This window comes from Halichoerus grypus, chromosome 3 (genome assembly GCF_964656455.1).
Source record: "Halichoerus grypus chromosome 3, mHalGry1.hap1.1, whole genome shotgun sequence".
Lineage (NCBI taxonomy): Eukaryota > Metazoa > Chordata > Mammalia > Carnivora > Phocidae > Halichoerus > Halichoerus grypus.
This window is the reverse complement of record NC_135714.1, coordinates 83,423,076-83,439,970: the sequence shown is the minus strand read 5'-3', so window position 1 is coordinate 83,439,970 and position 16,895 is coordinate 83,423,076. Positions and strand designations below refer to the sequence as shown.

General features: G+C 40.3%; 1 protein-coding gene across 4 annotated transcripts in view; it reads left to right on the top strand.

Annotated features, from left to right (window-relative positions):
- The window catches only part of SLC39A8 (solute carrier family 39 member 8), a 71,593-nt gene extending 63,103 nt beyond the window's left edge, over positions 1-8,490 (top strand). For all 4 annotated transcript variants that reach the window (XM_078069010.1, XM_036095818.2, XM_036095819.2 and 1 more), the window contains 3 exons: positions 4,129-4,336; positions 4,535-4,719; positions 6,985-8,490. In XM_078069010.1, coding sequence (XP_077925136.1) covers positions 4,129-4,336; positions 4,535-4,719; positions 6,985-7,134 — 543 coding nt within the window. In that variant the 3' untranslated portion in view covers positions 7,135-8,490. The remainder of the gene's footprint in view (positions 1-4,128; positions 4,337-4,534; positions 4,720-6,984) is intronic.
- Positions 8,491-16,895: the final 8,405 nt, after the last annotated feature.

The following is a 16,895-nucleotide window of genomic DNA, read 5'->3' as shown; positions in this document are numbered from 1 at the left end:
AACTGTGGAAGGAGCCAAGGTGTCCATCGACAGATGAATGGATAAAGAAGATGTGGTATATATATACAATGGAATATTATGCAGCCACCAAAAGGAATGAAATCTTGCCATTTGCAATGACGTGGATGGAACTGGAGAGTGTTATGCTGAGCGAAATAAGTCAATCAGAGAAAGACATGTATCATATGACCTCACTGATATGAGGAATTCTTTTTATTTATTTATTTATTTATTTATTTATTTATTTATTTGAGAGAGAGAGAGAGAATGAGAGAGAGCGAGTACATGAGAGGGGGGAGGGTCAGAGGGAGAAGCAGACTCCCTGCTGAGCAGGGAGCCCGATGCGGGACTCGATCCTGGGACTCCAGGATCAAGACCTGAGCCGAAGGCAGTCGCTTAACCAACTGAGCCACCCAGGTGCCCGATATGAGGAATTCTTAATCTCAGGAGACAAACTGAGGGTTGCTGGAGTGGTGGGGGGTGGGAGGGATGGGTTGGCTGGGTGATAGACATTGGGGAGGGTATGTGCTGTGGTGAGCGCTGTGAATTGTGTAAGACTGATGAATCACAGACCTGTACCTCTGAAACAAATAATGCAATATATGTTAAGAAAAAAAAAAAAGAAGATAGGAGGGCAAGAATGAAGGGGGGAAATCGGAGGGGGAGACGAACCATGAGAGATGATGGACTCTGAGAAACAAACTGAGGGTTCTAGAGGGGAGGGGGGTGAGAGGATGGGTTAGCCTGGTGATGGGTATTAAAGAGGGCACGTTCTGCATGGAGCACTGGGTGTTATACGCAAACAATGAATCCTGGAACACTACATCAAAAACTAATGATGTAATGTATGGTGATTAACATAACAATAAAAAAGTAAAAAAAAAAGTGATATAGCCAGTAAGCAACAGAGGCAGGACTTGACCACAGATCTGAGTCCAAAAACATACTCATTCACTTATGTTATAAGGCAGTACTAAAAGTTGAAATCTAGTTCTGTTCTATCTTAGGTAAGAAACCTATCACCCCAGAACTGATTGGAACAAGAATATATACTCTAATTTGTGGAATTTTAAAGAAAAAAAAATGATACAAGCAGCTTTATAATGTAGGAACTCTACGGAAATACTTTCCCTAGCCCTCCTTTTACTCCTAAAGACAAAAACAGAAAAAAGAAATAAAACTTCATGATGGTTAAATTTCCAGGGGAAAAAAAAAAAACAAGCTCTTCGTGAATATTTGCCTACTTATGTTTGTTCCAAAAGTATTAAAAATGCATGGCTGTTAACCGACCCAACAGTGTCATTTGACACATAAGCTTATAGAGCATAAGAAATACAGTCAATAATATCTGTACTTAGAGGTAAGAGAATCATGCTTGATATATTAATTTAATTTCTTTTTCAGAATTAAAGGAGTTTGTGTACAGATTCTGTACATAATATTAGGTAGTCAAGATTTGGTCTTTTAATCTTTTCCCTAAATCCTCACAAGTAAATAAAGACATTATAAATATTTGATTAGGTAAACCAAATTGGAAGATGAAAACAATTGGTCTTATTAAGTGTCTCTTGGCAGTAAGTTTTTGCAAAGCCAAGGTCTCTTCCTCTGTGGCTTTTCTCATGACGACTTTTGTTTCTTCTTTGGCAGTTATTGCTTCCTGCTCTGGGGCATTTCTTACCCAAGTCACCCATATGACCTGTACTAAATCATGATTGTTTATTATGTTGTCCATTTATGATGTATCAATTGTTAAATTAATTAAATAAGGAGGCCATTAAACTGGGGTGGCTCTAATCCTTGGCAGCCTATATAAACAAATCATAATCTAAGCCTGTAAATGTCTCAAGGTTATGAAATTGAAACCTAAAGACAATTGGTCACAAAAAGCCAACTGGGTGTTAAGTTATAGCCGATCAATAGTTTTCTTGCTTTGCTTCTGCCTTGTCTCTGTAAAAGTCTCTCCCTGAGCTCCTGTCGATGGAGTGCCCCTAACCACATCCGGTTTGACACTGCCCAATTTGAATCACTTTTTTTCAAATAAACTCTTAAAGTTTTAAATTTACCTCCGTCTATCTTTTAGCACTGTAAAGTAAAAAGACCACATTTGAAGAGCAGATGGAATTCTTTTTATGCTGCTGAGATTTACCTTTAAAATGAAAGGAGATTGAACACTTACTCCGGCATTGCTTCAAGTGTTTAGAAGAGTTTTTTTTGAGAGAAAGGGGGTATTCTCCTTGTGAATTGCCTTCAGAGCCAATTTCGAACAAGAAGTGTCCACCCACCCCCATAAATCTGGAGTAGTAAAACAGTTACTAAAAATAGTCCACTTATTGCTTTTGTATCCCTTGGTAAGCTCACCAACATTTCTGTGTTTCAGTTTCTTCAACTCTAGAATGATGATAATAGTAGACCTTAATTCACAGAATTGTTCGAAAGGAATTAAATATCTTAAGTACTTAGAACAGTGCCTGGCACGTGATACATGCTATTTGCCTTTGCGGTGTCTCCTCCTCCTACTATTACAGCTACCGCTACTTCTACAACCACGGCTACCACGAGTAACAGTCCTCCCTCCTTCCCTGTTAATTGAAGAATTTAGTGGCTCCAAGTGACTTTTGGCTGTATCTACACACAAAAACATCCCCCAAAGATGAAGATTTGCTGCTAATGACACAATGAAAAGGTGTATTGCAAGACCTAGTCAATTCTGAAAGAGCCGTCCCCAAAGTGTTTTGAGCAATGAAGCGACATTGGAATAAACCTAAAACCTCTCAGATGATGGCTTGGAAGGCAGCCCTTCTCATCCGGATGTATACTGAACAATTTTTAAATAGTCAGTCATATTCTTTACATCTTGTTTCTCCAATATAAATACACTTCTTGAAGACACAAGTTGTATTTTCCACTTCTGAGCACTCCCCATAGCATTCAGCACACTGTTTTACAAATTGCAGATGCTCAATAAATATGTTGATTAACTGTTGAGGTAGAGTTGAGGGGAGGAGAATTAGGAATAAAATGTTCTCCAGTTAATTGCAAATTGCTTCCCTACTTAAAAATAAATTTGCATTTTATTATCTTTTTCTCCAGTTTCTGGAAAATGCTTTAGTTGGCGTTTGGTATTTGATTTTATACAATTTTGTAAATTTCATGGAAATCTAAATTCTTACAAAGGTTTTGTTGTAGGATTTTCTGTTTTTATTATTGTTGCAAAATGGAAAGAGGTGTTAGTGCAAAGGCAAGCCTGTTCCATCACATTTCATGAAATGTGTTAAGAGAATCATTGAAATTTAGAGCTGATAGGAAACATGTTACAGCTTAATCACCCAACACGCTACTTTGGAACACAATGGAAACTTAATAAGTCATTGAAAAATGTATCATTTAGTACATTATCTTCATTTCACAATTGAAGAAACTGAGGCCCAGATTACCTGCTCAGATAACATAGGAGGGATTACAGTAAATGTTCTTTGATGTCATTGTGCTTTAAATATGGATTTCACATGTACATTGTAACATGGAAAAAGACTTTAAATTTAGTGTTTGAAAAACTTCCTTTATTTTAAAGTATGCAAATGAATCGAATTCTTAGGTTAGTATCTGTTACATTTTAGGAAGGCAATAGTAAGAATTGTTTATACAAATCAAAAGGATTTTTTTTAAGGGGAACCCAGAGTAAAATGTCTTTTAAGTGGCTTGTTCAAGGCCTGTCAACCTATTCATTTCCTTTTTCCCTACCATAAGTTTTTGTTGTCATTTTGTTGTTATTGTAAGTGATTAGGAGTTCTTAACCACTATGAAAGACTCTCTGTGGGAACCACGTGTCTTTCTGAATACATAACACATCTCTTACTTCTGTGTATCTCTGAGACTTTCAAGAAATGTTGGTTATTGGGGCACCTGGGTGGCTCAGTGGGTTGGGTGTGGACTCTTGATTTCTGCTCAGGTAGTGATTTCGTGGTAGTGAGATCGAGCCCCCACGTCAGGCTCGGGCTTGGAGGCTCTTTGGGATTCTCGCTCTCTGCCCCTTCCCCCCAGCTCCTGCAAACGTACTCTTTCTCAGTCTCTCTCTAAGAAAAAAAATATATTGGTTATTTTGTTGGTTGATTTTCTGTTATTTTACAGGATGGCAAAACGGAGTCAAGTTCGTGTACCTGTTTGAAGGGACCCAAACTGTCAAAAATAGGAACAATCGCCTGGATGATAACGCTCAGTGACGCCCTCCACAATTTCATAGATGGCCTGGCGATTGGGGCTTCCTGCACCTTGTCCCTTCTTCAGGGCCTCAGTACTTCTATAGCAATTCTGTGTGAAGAGTTTCCTCATGAGTTAGGTAAGAGGCTCTGTTCATACTGTGAAAGTCAGTCACTTCTTGGTTTCGGTGGGTGAGACCTTTTAAGCGACGCACTCTTAAAAATCCCACTGATACATCAAAATGAAGGAACCCTGGTTGGACATCAATGCGTATCTTTTCTCATCCCAAAAGAGCCCAAACTATTCACTTGATGTTTTCTTTTTCTTCTTCTTCTAGGAGACTTCGTGATCCTACTCAGCGCAGGAATGAGCACTCGGCAAGCCTTGTTATTCAATTTCCTTTCGGCGTGTTCCTGCTATGTCGGGCTAGCTTTTGGCATTTTGGTGGGCAACAATTTTGCTCCAAATATTATATTTGCCCTTGCTGGAGGCATGTTCCTCTATATTTCTCTGGCAGATATGGTAAGAAATTTTAAAATTTTGTTTTAATTTAAAATTTAGAATTAAACATCTGGGTTATGAGTTGACTAAGGGTAACCTTCCGCTTTCCACAGTGTGGAAGTTCTGTTGTAATTTAAAACATTCTGGCTCAACAGATAACTCTTTTATATTAGTAGTAATTTGAAAGTGATTCTCACTGATCTTTCGATCTATGATCTTATTGGTAGAAAAAGAAATGATTTCCTTCTGCTGAAGTAGAGATATTTCCCCAGGTTTTTTGCCTTGTGGGAGGTAAACCTTGTTCTCTATTATAGTATGTCCCCACGGGACCTTTCCCCCCTCTTTTGTGAGGATGTCACATTTAGAAGGGAATAACTTGTTAGAGTAAATAGCATTTTGTGATTTCAAAGTTCTAAACAGTGGCAGCCTTTTGGGTTGAACTAAATCTGGTAAATTGAAATAGGACAACATTGACTTGGGTCAGTATATATTTTTATCTGTTTATGTCCGGGCTGTGTCTACGTCTTTATGTCTTTTATGTGTGTGTGTGAGAGAGAGAATATCAATGGTCCTGTGCCCTGTGCATTTTCAAATGAATCATAGACAGCTTTCTAGAAAATGAAAATATGCTCCATATATGCAAATCAAGGAACATTTCCTTTGCATTTGGAACTGAATATGTATTACATACATAATTTAATAATTTAGCTTCCTTCATCTGCATTCTTAGCTCCAAATGATAACTGTCTAGCTCTGTTCCTTGCTCTTTGCAGGCCCTTATCAGAGCAAGCATTTCATCTCTTGGAACTGTCACTGCATTTATATTTTTCTTCACAGAATTAATGTCTCATACTGTATCTATGCTAGGGCATCACTTCTTTCTTGGTTATAAGAATGGAATCTATTAGAATTGTTCAGTTTAAGGAAATAATCCTAATAAATGATGCCATATGCCCTTATAGCAGTTTTGCTTTTTTCAGAATAGTTTCACAACTTTCACTCACTTGATCCTGGTAACAACTTTCTTAAATCAGGCACATGGATTGATGGGATTCTGGAGACCTCTTGGATGCTTCGGTACAATGTGCCATTGTATAGATAGCAAATGGTTTTGGAATATGTTTTTAAAAGCCGGCATTTACAGATCTTATGGAGCCTTTTCAGTAGAGTTTATTTGCTGAGTGAGGGTAGATTTTAAGTACAGAACTTAGAGTTTTATTTGCTTTTACTGTAATGTGATTGTTATAGCCTTCAATCCTAAAAGAGCACATGATTTATTTAAAAACCTTAAGATTTTGGGGCGCCTGGGTGGCTCAGTCATTGGGCGTGTGCCTTCGGCTCAGGTCATGATCCCAGGATCCTGGGATCGAGCCCCGCGTTGGGCTCCCTGCTCAGCGGGAAGCCTGCTTCTCCCTCTGCCACTCCCCCTGCTTGTGTTCCCTCTCTCGCTGTGTCTCTGTCTGTCAAATAAATAAATAAAATCTTAAAAAAAAAATAAAATAAAAACCTTAAGATTTTGTGAGGGGTAGAGCAAGCAGAAGGAATTAAATGCATAGTGATTTCTAAAAATTTACTTAATCAGCTACTATTGATTGATATTTCTGTGCCTGGCCTGGAATTTGTAAGGCACTGGGGACACTGGGGTGAGGAAAGGAGGCACAGGCCCTGCATCTGTGGGGCATTCTGTCTTTAAAGAGAGGAAACTGGAAATTCAATGAACAAAATCACACTCCATGACTAAATAATTAAAAGTAAAAAAATCTGTGAGCTAAGAGGAAAAGCAATCTCTGCGGTGAGAGATGATGTTAGGGGAATCTAATATAAGTTAGGAGGGGCTAAGGGAAGCCTTGCTAGAAAGTGTGATTTAAGCTGAAACCTCAAGGGTATAACTCATTGAAAAATTGGAGGGGGAAGAGTTCAGATAGCAGTTTGGCTGGGTGTGAAGATTTTGATGGGGGAAAGGGTGGATCTAGTTGAGGTCCTGAAAGAATGGTGTGGATGGAGCATAGAGAGTGAGGGGGAGAGAGAGAGACAGAGAGACAAATAGGAGGCAGAAAATGAGGTAAATCCCATTCCACTGATTCACTCACTTGGGGAACACTATTTCCATACTTTTATTCCTGTTGGTGTCTGATAGGGCTAGATATCCCTTTAATGCTATCTATACTAAAACATTTACACATCCAAATTAAATCCTCACCCCCACCCCTCACAGAAATCTCTAGGCGACTGTTTTACATTTTACCACCAGATGGCAATAGTTATCTAACAATGTCTCTCTCTTAGTTTCCAGAGATGAACGATATGCTGAGAGAAAAGATAACTGGAAGAAAAACCGATTTTACTTACTTCATGATTCAGAATGCTGGAATGTTAACTGGATTCACAGCCATTCTGCTCATTACTTTGTATGCAGGAGAAATCGAATTGGAGTAATGGGAAATGAAAGATGGTGTTATTAATGAAGGCATTTAATAAATAAAAACATCTCCAAAGGGATATCTAAGCTGATCCTATTTAGTTCAAAGATAATCTTGTTTTCAACTGTAGGTCAAGAAAACTGATTATTGGTTTCAGATCTGTTAAATAGGCCATTATCTGTTGTGAAAAATGCTTCAAAGGGTTTTCAGTTCCCGTCCGAAAAGGCTGGTACACGCGATCTTTGGTCAATACCCACTTCTTCCTCTTTCATGCATTCTATGACCACTTAGACACCCAGACCCAGAGAAGAATACGAGCTAGGTTGTATAAGCCTTTAAACCTCCGTGGCAGGCTCAAAAGCTCACGCGGTTTCAGAGTGGTTTTCTTTCAGTTAATTTGTTCCAGTGATTTCACGACAAGTACATTCAAATGTGGAAGAGGATTGACATGTATACAACACAGATAGAAATGATTGCAAGGCCTTAATGAGCCAGGAAAGAAAGATTGCTCACAGCTTCTGTTCTGTTTTATGTACCCGTTAGGGACTCGTAGGATTGTTTTAAAAACCATCCTAAAAAAATGTGAATTATGATACCAGTAAAGTTTTGTTAGCCCTACTAAGTTCAGACTTTATCTCACATCTTATCGCTAAGTGAAAGCTCTGCCAGATCCCACACAAATCCAGAATTAATTTTTTTAAATGACTTAGGTTGCAATCGCACCAAGGCACACGGCAGAAAGTGTGAGGCTGGGGCTGCTCGGCTTCAGGATACCGTGCATTTTTGCTTTGTGTAGGGAAAGACTATGTCGGTTTATAGAAAGAAACTGAATGTAATTTTAAGCAATTTACTTTTAAAAATAAACACAATTATTTAGCAGAGGATATTTTAAATAAATGCAAAATAACAGGCAGACCACTGTATGGTAAGGACTGATTAACTAGAAAACACATTCCTTAATGGATAATTGAGAGCGATCAGTAAAGACTTCTGTGTTCAGTCTACATTTTTTCTATATGGCATACCTTGAGGAAAACTTCCACACACCATGGTTATTTTTGTACCTCTTTTAGGTGATAGGGCCTATTTGCTCCCTTAGCAGCTATAGAAAGCTGGTCTGCAGTTGAACATCCTGACCCCAATTCACACTCCCCCGGCACTTCAGGGGAGATGATTGACAGTGAGGAAAGTGATGGGTAAAAGCCAACAATGACCTCAGGAATCACATGTTCCCACAGGCCATACGGTGATGTCACACAGCAACAATGCAGATTAGATCAACGTTTAACACGTCTGTTAATGCAGAATTCACTTTATGACTGACAATTTAAAAAATTCTTGTTTGACCAAATAGTAAACACCTTTGAAGCCATGCACTGTGTCCTTCGTTATTCATTTTAATATGTATCCTTTTGAGTGACTTCCACGTACCTGGCATTATGGGGAGAGAGATAAATAGGAAATTGGTGATGTGTTTATTGCAAATATAACAAATATTATTTGTTATTCAGCAAATAAATACTGTAAAGATTAATCAGTAAACATAGAATCTATTTTTATCATTTAATCTGTTTACATTCAGTCTTAAGAAATAATCTTTACCTTTTTAAAGCACAGATTGTATGTCTGGGTTAAGAAGCTATTTACAACATGATATTAAAACAAGATAGTTTAAATGAACTGTCATTTGGTGTAGATCATTGTGTATGTGGGCTACCAGGGTGCTTTATATGACTTCCTCCACCTGTTGATCTTTTGACTGTTCTCCTCAACTATGAGGAGAGCAGAGGCAATAGGACACGGAGGCCCAAAAAGCAAAAAGAAAATTACTACGTATTGGAGGTTATGGTTGCAGGTAGAAAGTAGGATATGGAAAGCCATGATTGCACTTAAATTACCCTAGATAACAATTCAGAAAACTGGTTAACATATCTTATACTGAGGCATTCGTTATGCCAGTTGAAGGTTCTATAATTTGCAAACTTTAAAGATGCTACTATGACACATCAAAAATGATTTCAACGCATTATATTTGGGGTTATGTCCTTCTACTTTTGCATTATTGAACTTTAAAAAAATGCCTACTACTAGCTGGCATTTTTTTTTTTTTTGAGTACTGAATCAGACCCTGTCTGACCCAGGCTACCACAGACTGGGGGGCTTGTAAACAACAGGGATTTATTTCTCACCGTTTTGGAGGCTGGAAGTCCAAGATCAAGGCACTGGCAGATCTGGTGTCTGGTTCATAGATACCACCTTTTTTGCTGTGTCATCACGCAGGGGAAGGGGAAGGGAGCTCTCTGGAGCCTCTTTTAAGAGCATTAATCCCATTCTTGTGGGTTCCACACTAAGGACTTAAGCCCCTCTCAGAGCCCTCCCCCCACAGTATCATCATCTTTGGGGGGTTAGGATTTCAATATATAAATATTTGGGGGATGTAGCTGACCCCTATTACCATGCTGACATGGAGAAATAACCCATCCGAAGAACCTGAGGCTCACAGCATGTTATTCTCATGCTCACAGGTCTGCAGACGAGGTTCAGCTGATCCAGCCCGGAAGTGGGTGGCCCCACTTCCGGCTGGGGGTCATCTAGGTTGGGCCACTGTAGTAGGAAGTGACGCCGTCATGTGGCAAAGGGCAGAGGCGTGCAGTTCTAGTATAGGAGGAGAGTGGAGAAGTTCAAATGGTTTCAGTTTACCTTTAGTCTCCAGAGACTATTATTTTTACCTAGTAGAAAAATAGCTCATATCAATAATAATTCACCCACAGCTTCCAGAATTAACTTCGTTTCAACTCTAACATTATCCTTATTCCTTTCATAAGAATATGATTTTCTGTCCTTTACCAGCATGTTAGTGTGTGTAAATGTGTGGGTGCAACATTGCTCTACCCTACGTCGGGATAATTTGTTGTTCTTCAGTCTGTGAGTCTAACCCTGCCACGTCCATTTCTGCGGCAGTTACCTAGCATGGCCAACACGGGAGTCCAGGTGTCTAGCAGTTTCTGACTGGCATTTTGTAATGATCTTGAGATGCTTGGTAAACTCTGCCACGTCTACAAGGCTTTCACCGAAGCTCAATTTTTTTTAAAAAATGAATTAATTGAGAAGAACCAAAACAGCACTAGGGGTTTAGCAGATACTTAGCGTAGGTGTCTTCCCAGAGCTAATGGCTGATGGCCTGTGCCAGGGGACGAACCACCAGTCTGCTGTCCCTGCTCTGACTGCCATTGACTTCCTTTGGGGCTCGCTTTGGTTTTTATCCGGGGGCTACCATGATTTCCAGACTCTCTCTGTGTTTCCTTAAGGTCCATTAGAGGACAAGAGGTTCTTAACCCTGCAATAAATAAATTCCCTCACCCCGATGTTGTTACAGCTGCTTTCTCACCGACACTTTGCCTTCTCCCCGCTGCGGGTTGCAATAGCTGAGCGAGATTGCATTTCCCTTAGCTGCCTTTCTGTGCTGACGGTGCACAAGGCATTCCCCTGCGGCCATTTAACTTCCTGTGTTGGAGGCTCCCAACTTCCGTAGGTCTCATAAGCAGGGACTTTACTAGGAAGAATTCAGGTGGGCTAGGGCAGCAGGATGAACTAAAAACTCTGAAGACCTGTTCCATTAATTCTTAAGATGGGCATTTCCCCCCTGTTTTAACATTTCCAAATGACATACTGCTATTGTTGGCAACCAGGTGGCATTGTTGAGATACTTAAAGTTAAGTGAAAATGAAAGTCATCTGCTGGGATCTGGTAAGGCCAAGAAAATGCCAGTATCACTGTGTTTAGGATTTGGTGGTATATAATAATAGGCACCTAAACATGTTACGTTTACTTTCCTTCCTACAAAAGAATGTGGAAGAAGCAATACAGGGCTGACATGGCAGTTCCTGGTCACTGGGGATCCAATCTGTCTTCTGTGGCTTCTGACTTAAGAAGACTTCATGTTGTAGGATATTTGCTAGAGAAATCCAGTCTTGAAGTCTAATTCCACATAGAAGGGGGGGGATGGGTAGAAAACAAAAAATTCACATCCAGCTCTTTATCCCCCATAAAGGAGCCTCCTCAGAAAGAACATACAACAACCTCTACTTATATTCGCTGGTCAGAATGAGTCATATGGCCACACTAACTTGAAGGAGAAGCTGAGAAATGTAGCTTCTAGTTGGATACACTACCATCAATAAAATCAGGGTTCTGTCACTAAGAAGAAGCAAAGAATGGGTATTGGGTAGACTAGTGGCCTTCTCAGGTATAGACAGGCTTGTGTCTGGTTCACTCGGGGAACTTATTATTCTAGATGGTTCTGACACAGCCAGTTCAGGAAACTGCTTCTTTTAGGGATTCTCATGATTTCTTTCAGATTAATTCCTAAAATGTCACCTTGACCATTTTAACTATACTGGCCCACCTGACAAGTCTTACCTCCAAAAAGTATTGTTCATACACATTGGTACTTCCCTTTACAGTTCCTCTGTCTCGGTCTCTTGTGAGTACTACTTATTTGATGTAAAGATATAAAATTATGAATTGCAGGCGAAGTCTCTTAGGAAGAATTCAAGTCAGAAATGCCTCCCTCCCTCAAAAAAGCTGAAGTAGTGTATAAAACCTGTCTCGTTCTGTATTTTGGGGCAGGCTCCACAGCAGGCCCTGCAGAATCCTTAGTAGGAGCTTGCTGCAGTCAGGATGGACAGGGTGGACTGGTGTCTGACTCCCCCCCCACAGGAAACAGAGAGGCTGAGAGTTTGCTGGTGAGTGGCTTTGGAGGTCAAGTGGGAGAGATACTGCTGCATTCGGCTAGACTTTCAGTCCTAGAGTTTTTAGACAAAGGATACATGAATATTTCCTTGGCCTGATATGAGCCATGCAGTAGGCAAGAGATCTATCTGGTCTGGAACAATTTCAAGTCATGTGTAAGAGGGATATCATCCTGAGGACAGAGAAGGTGAGTACTGGGTGGATTTCCAGCAAACCACGGACTTAGTCAGGTGGGACAAGTGGAGAACTACGATACATCTTTGGGGAGGAGCCCCTCTGAAGAATCCTAAAGTGCCAGTAAGAGAATGGGTTAGCCTTAAGTACCTATCAATCCGGATGGCATGAAGCCACACTTTGTACCCATCAAATAAGAACTTTCTATGCCTCTTTTTCTCTTCTCCATCCAAGCACTTAACTCTGGAGGGGCCGGAAGAAACAGTTAGCAAACACGGGGAGTAAGAGAGACAAAAGACAAGGATTTCTTCCCATGTGTCTTGTTTTTGAATAAAGATGGAAGTACTGATTGGTATATTGGACTGGATACTTTCCATAATTGACCTGAGACTATGTGATTGTAGGACCTGATATCCCCCCAAGTCCTGTGTCAGAACAGTCATTTTGCTAGCCCCAGTTTTGCCTCAGACAGGTGAGCAATAAAATCAAAGGTGTTTTTGGTTCGCCCTGTGAGAACTGCTTGTCAGTATGACTATATATGCACTCTAAAAATTAGTACTCACAGCAACCCTGGGAAATGGGTTCTATTTTTAATAGCAGGCCAGGCTGGAGCTGAGAGCTGGCAGAGGGACGTGATGTATGGTTGGGTGTATGGTTGGGGCAGAGCATGACTGAAGTCCTCCCATCCGCCCTGCGGACCCCATGCAGCAGCTGCCAACAGCAGGAGAATCCCTTCCTCCTGCAGTATCCCCCAGCGCCTTCTCCTGAGAAAGCTCAGCATGGCGCTCACGCTATAGGAGAGGTGTGTAAAGGAATTCTATCCGTCAGAGTGGAGCATGTACTGAAGGGTGAATCTGGAGCTGAGGGGTCATAAGTTGGTAAGTGGCACAAGGAGTATGACCAAGACGCCATTATTCTGTGATGATGGAACTTTGTGCATTTGCTATGTTGGGAACATAAACTTTTCAGTTGTACAGAGAGGAGATCCACTCTCCACACTTCCATATCCTGCTGTTCGTCCCAGATGACTGACTTGTATGGCCATCAAAGGGCTTAGTCCATGGGGAACTTAAATAGGAGATTGGAGGGAGAGAGGAGCATGAGGATAGGATACCAATTTCCTTGACTATCTTCCCACTGGGTTCCCTTGGGTTGTTTGTGTTGTGTAACAGAGGGGCAGCTCCTCTCTAGAAAGCCTTCTCCAGAGCAGAGCTTCTTACATTATCCAAATTCCAGTTTGTCACAGGTTGGTACTTTTGTAAATAGAATGCAAAGGAATTGCCAGAAAAATGAAGTAAAATTTAATATAAAGACATAGATAATCCACACCATTTTTATTTTTAGATACAAGAGACACACAATCATTCTATCAAATTGCTATCGAAATTTGTAAATGCTTACCCTCAGTTTCTGTACCTACCTCATCTAACAGCTACTGGGCCAGCACCAGTCTGTGGATTTCTCTCCTTTGCTTCTGGCGAGCACTCTCCCGGTCCCCTTGGCCTAGGGGTGGTAACAGCGGGGATAGGGTTGCTGGAAGCCCCAGGTTCACAGAGCAGGCTGCTGGGTCCCTAGGTCCCACTTGGATGTTTGCAATGAAACCCTTTGTAAATAAATGAACCCTCCCTCACCTTAGCCTAGGTTCAGTGGGCTCTTTGTTTCTTGTGATTAGGAATGATCAGCAGGAAATGTCTTAGCCTGGAAGAGGAGGTGTCTCTGTGAATTAGAGGGGAGAGAGTAAGACACTAAAGTGGGTAAAATAGTAGTAGAGTTAGTACAATTGGAAAGCAAACTGAAAATTTGTAGGGGCTAAAGATGATTAGAAGGCATGCATTAAGTGTTCTTAGGTTAACAGGGCGGGATTGGCTTAGATTAATTTGTCTGACTGACTATTCAAACAGAGAATCTCTAGGATGTTTTGAGAGATAAGCTATGGAGTGGACTTATCACACTTCTGGCAGATAAATATCTTTTGAATAGATAAGAAATCCCAGCACCTGTGTGGCAACGCTTCTTAAATGTAAGCATCACTTCTTTGTAAACAAAGACTGATTTCTAGGTAGGGAAGAGTGAGTATGTTTCTGTAAATACTTATCGAGTAAGCAGTTTGTGCCTTATGAGAATCTTTCCCACGTATTATATTCTTTCAAATGCACTATGAATTATTATGAGGCAAATCTGAGTGAGAAAACCAGACAATACAGCATATAACCAGGGAGCTGAGAGGCTCCTCCTATTTGCTGCAGACACCTATAAATAGATAATGGGATTCATTATGTTTGTTAGCCTTAATGTTGTTATTCTTGTGATTAAGCGAGGGATTATCAATGAACTTGGAAACACTGATTTTAGAAATCTTAGAAACTGTTGGGAAGGTACTTCCTCTGCATCTTTCACCTTTCTCCACTTTTGCCTTTTGTCTTCCAATAGGGAAATCTTTTAATTTGCCAAGACGAAACCTCAGAATTCTGTGTGCGCACTTTATAGATGCACGTGAGAATAATCAACTGCACCGTGGTAGCGATCTCTTGCTGTTTTAAGGTGAAGGAAGTTTAAGACATTCTAGAATAATGAACATTCGGGGTAATATTGTGTAAGGTAGGGTTTGGGTTGCCCCAGAGTCTTGCAGTGGCAAAACTGGTGAAAGTGATATTAAGGTCACTGCCGACACGGTTGGAGCGATGGACTTCTGTTGATCTTGACTTCAGCTCTTGTTCTTGTCACAGCTTCCGTTTTCCTCTTGGAAATTGTTGCTGCCATCCCCAGGGGCTCTGGAGGGCCCGTCAACCACCGCACCTACCCCGCCCCTGTGCCACGAGCTGGATAGCCTGCCCAGGCGGGGCCAGTCATAACGTCTCCATACAACTTGGTCTATTTCTAATTTTTCAGCAAGTCCTTCAGTTTTGTGAAGGACTTACTCTAATGTCTCCATATGTTCTTTTTTTCATTCACTTCAGGTAATTTGATTTGAGTTCCTCTTACTTGCAATAAAAACTTTCAAAGGAATACAGCGGTTAATATTGAGTTATTCATTTCAAGCACAATTTCTAGCTTTTCTAGCTCTTGAATTCAGCACACGCTGAGCACTTTCTGGACCTTCCATTGTCAAGGTGCGAGGTGGACTTCCTATTTGGGGTAGCTGGTAGCAAAATCTTCATTATGTTCCACTGGCATTGAACCCAAGTCTTTCAAAACATGCAGATAATATCGAATTTATTTTTATTTCACTTTGGAATACAGAAACATTTGTGGGTATTTTAATTTTTGTGTTTAGCTCTGTTAGTGTATCAAAAGTTTCTCAGTAGTGACTGAAACTCTTTGGGACCAAGGCGGCCTCCGTCTGTAATCTAAAGATGCTGAGGTTCAGAACAGATAATGGTGCTGAAATCACATTCTATGTATAGAACTGTGATTTTTAATAGCAGGAGCAGCATAGCAGAGGGAGTAACTTACGTGCCTTGACAAGCCATGCAAAATCAGACTTTTTAGGTAACTCCAAGCAAGATGTTTTATGTAGGATATGAATCTAGGCCATACTTCATACACCATGTGTTCACAGGAAAATGCAGTTTCTTAGCAACCATCACCTGGTTGACAAGTTATCACTTGATTTTTAGAGACACTTGGCTTTTTTAAGCACATGCCTCGCAATACTTACACCTAATATCCAGGATAGTATTGGAATAATTACATTTTACTTTCTTCCAAATGCTACTTTAGAAACTAACCATTCCAACTTTATCTCTTTTTTGTTTTTTTTAAAAGGTAAACTACTGGGGCGCCTGGGTGGCTCAGTTGGTTAAGCGACTGCCTTCGGCTCAGGTCATGATCCTGGAGTCCCGGGATCGAGTCCCACATCGGGCTCCCTGCTCGGCGGGGAGTCTGCTTCTCCCTCTGACCCTCCTTCCTCTCATGCTCTCTGTCTCTCATTCTCTCTCTCGCAAATAAATAAAATCTTAAAAAAAATAAAAAAAAATAAAAAAAAAAAATAAAAGGTAAACTACTGCAGGGAGTGAGAAAAAAAATCTGAGCATGTTCTCCTGTGAATGAATGAATTCATTCAATTTGTTCAATAAAGCATATATTTGATGTCTACTGATGCCAGGCCCAGAGGATACAAGATGAATCAGAGCTCATGTCTGCTCTCAGGAGGATCGTGGGGATATAGTCATGTTAAAAACCACTGGTACCACTATTCAAGGTATTATGAGAGAAGACACGGGCAGTCAGATCGGCAGACACAGACAAATAATAATTGAGCACAAGTGGGGAATTCTTAGGCTGCAGTGAGAGTCAGATAAGCAATAATTGACAGAGGAGGTAGTGTTTGATGATTTGACTTTGGCCTTACTGAATAATTTTTAATTCCTTTCTGAACAGACTTTCTCTCCCAACCGGTGGCTGGAACCAAGAACTTCACTCTGTGACTTAACTTGAGATGGAAGGCTTTTGCAATTAATGATATCGAATGATACATTTGGTATCACCAGTATGATGCATTTGGCATCATCACACTGGTATCATTTATACTATATCTATCTGATGGATATCCATTGGTACCAAATGTATATATCTTGGTTTATTTGCACTGCAAAGTATAAATATGTTGGAGGTAAGTTGTTCCAGATAATATGATGGTATCCACTGATACCAAATGTATACCTTTTAATATAATTTACACTGTAGATTGTAAGTACGTTTGAGGTAAGGAGCTCCAGATAATATGATTACTATGAACATACAACAAAAAAAGAAATGTAAACAATATTAACTAAAAAAAGCAGTCTACCCAGTATACATTACAATCCCAATTTTTGTTTATATATGTGTATATGTATAAATATATACAGA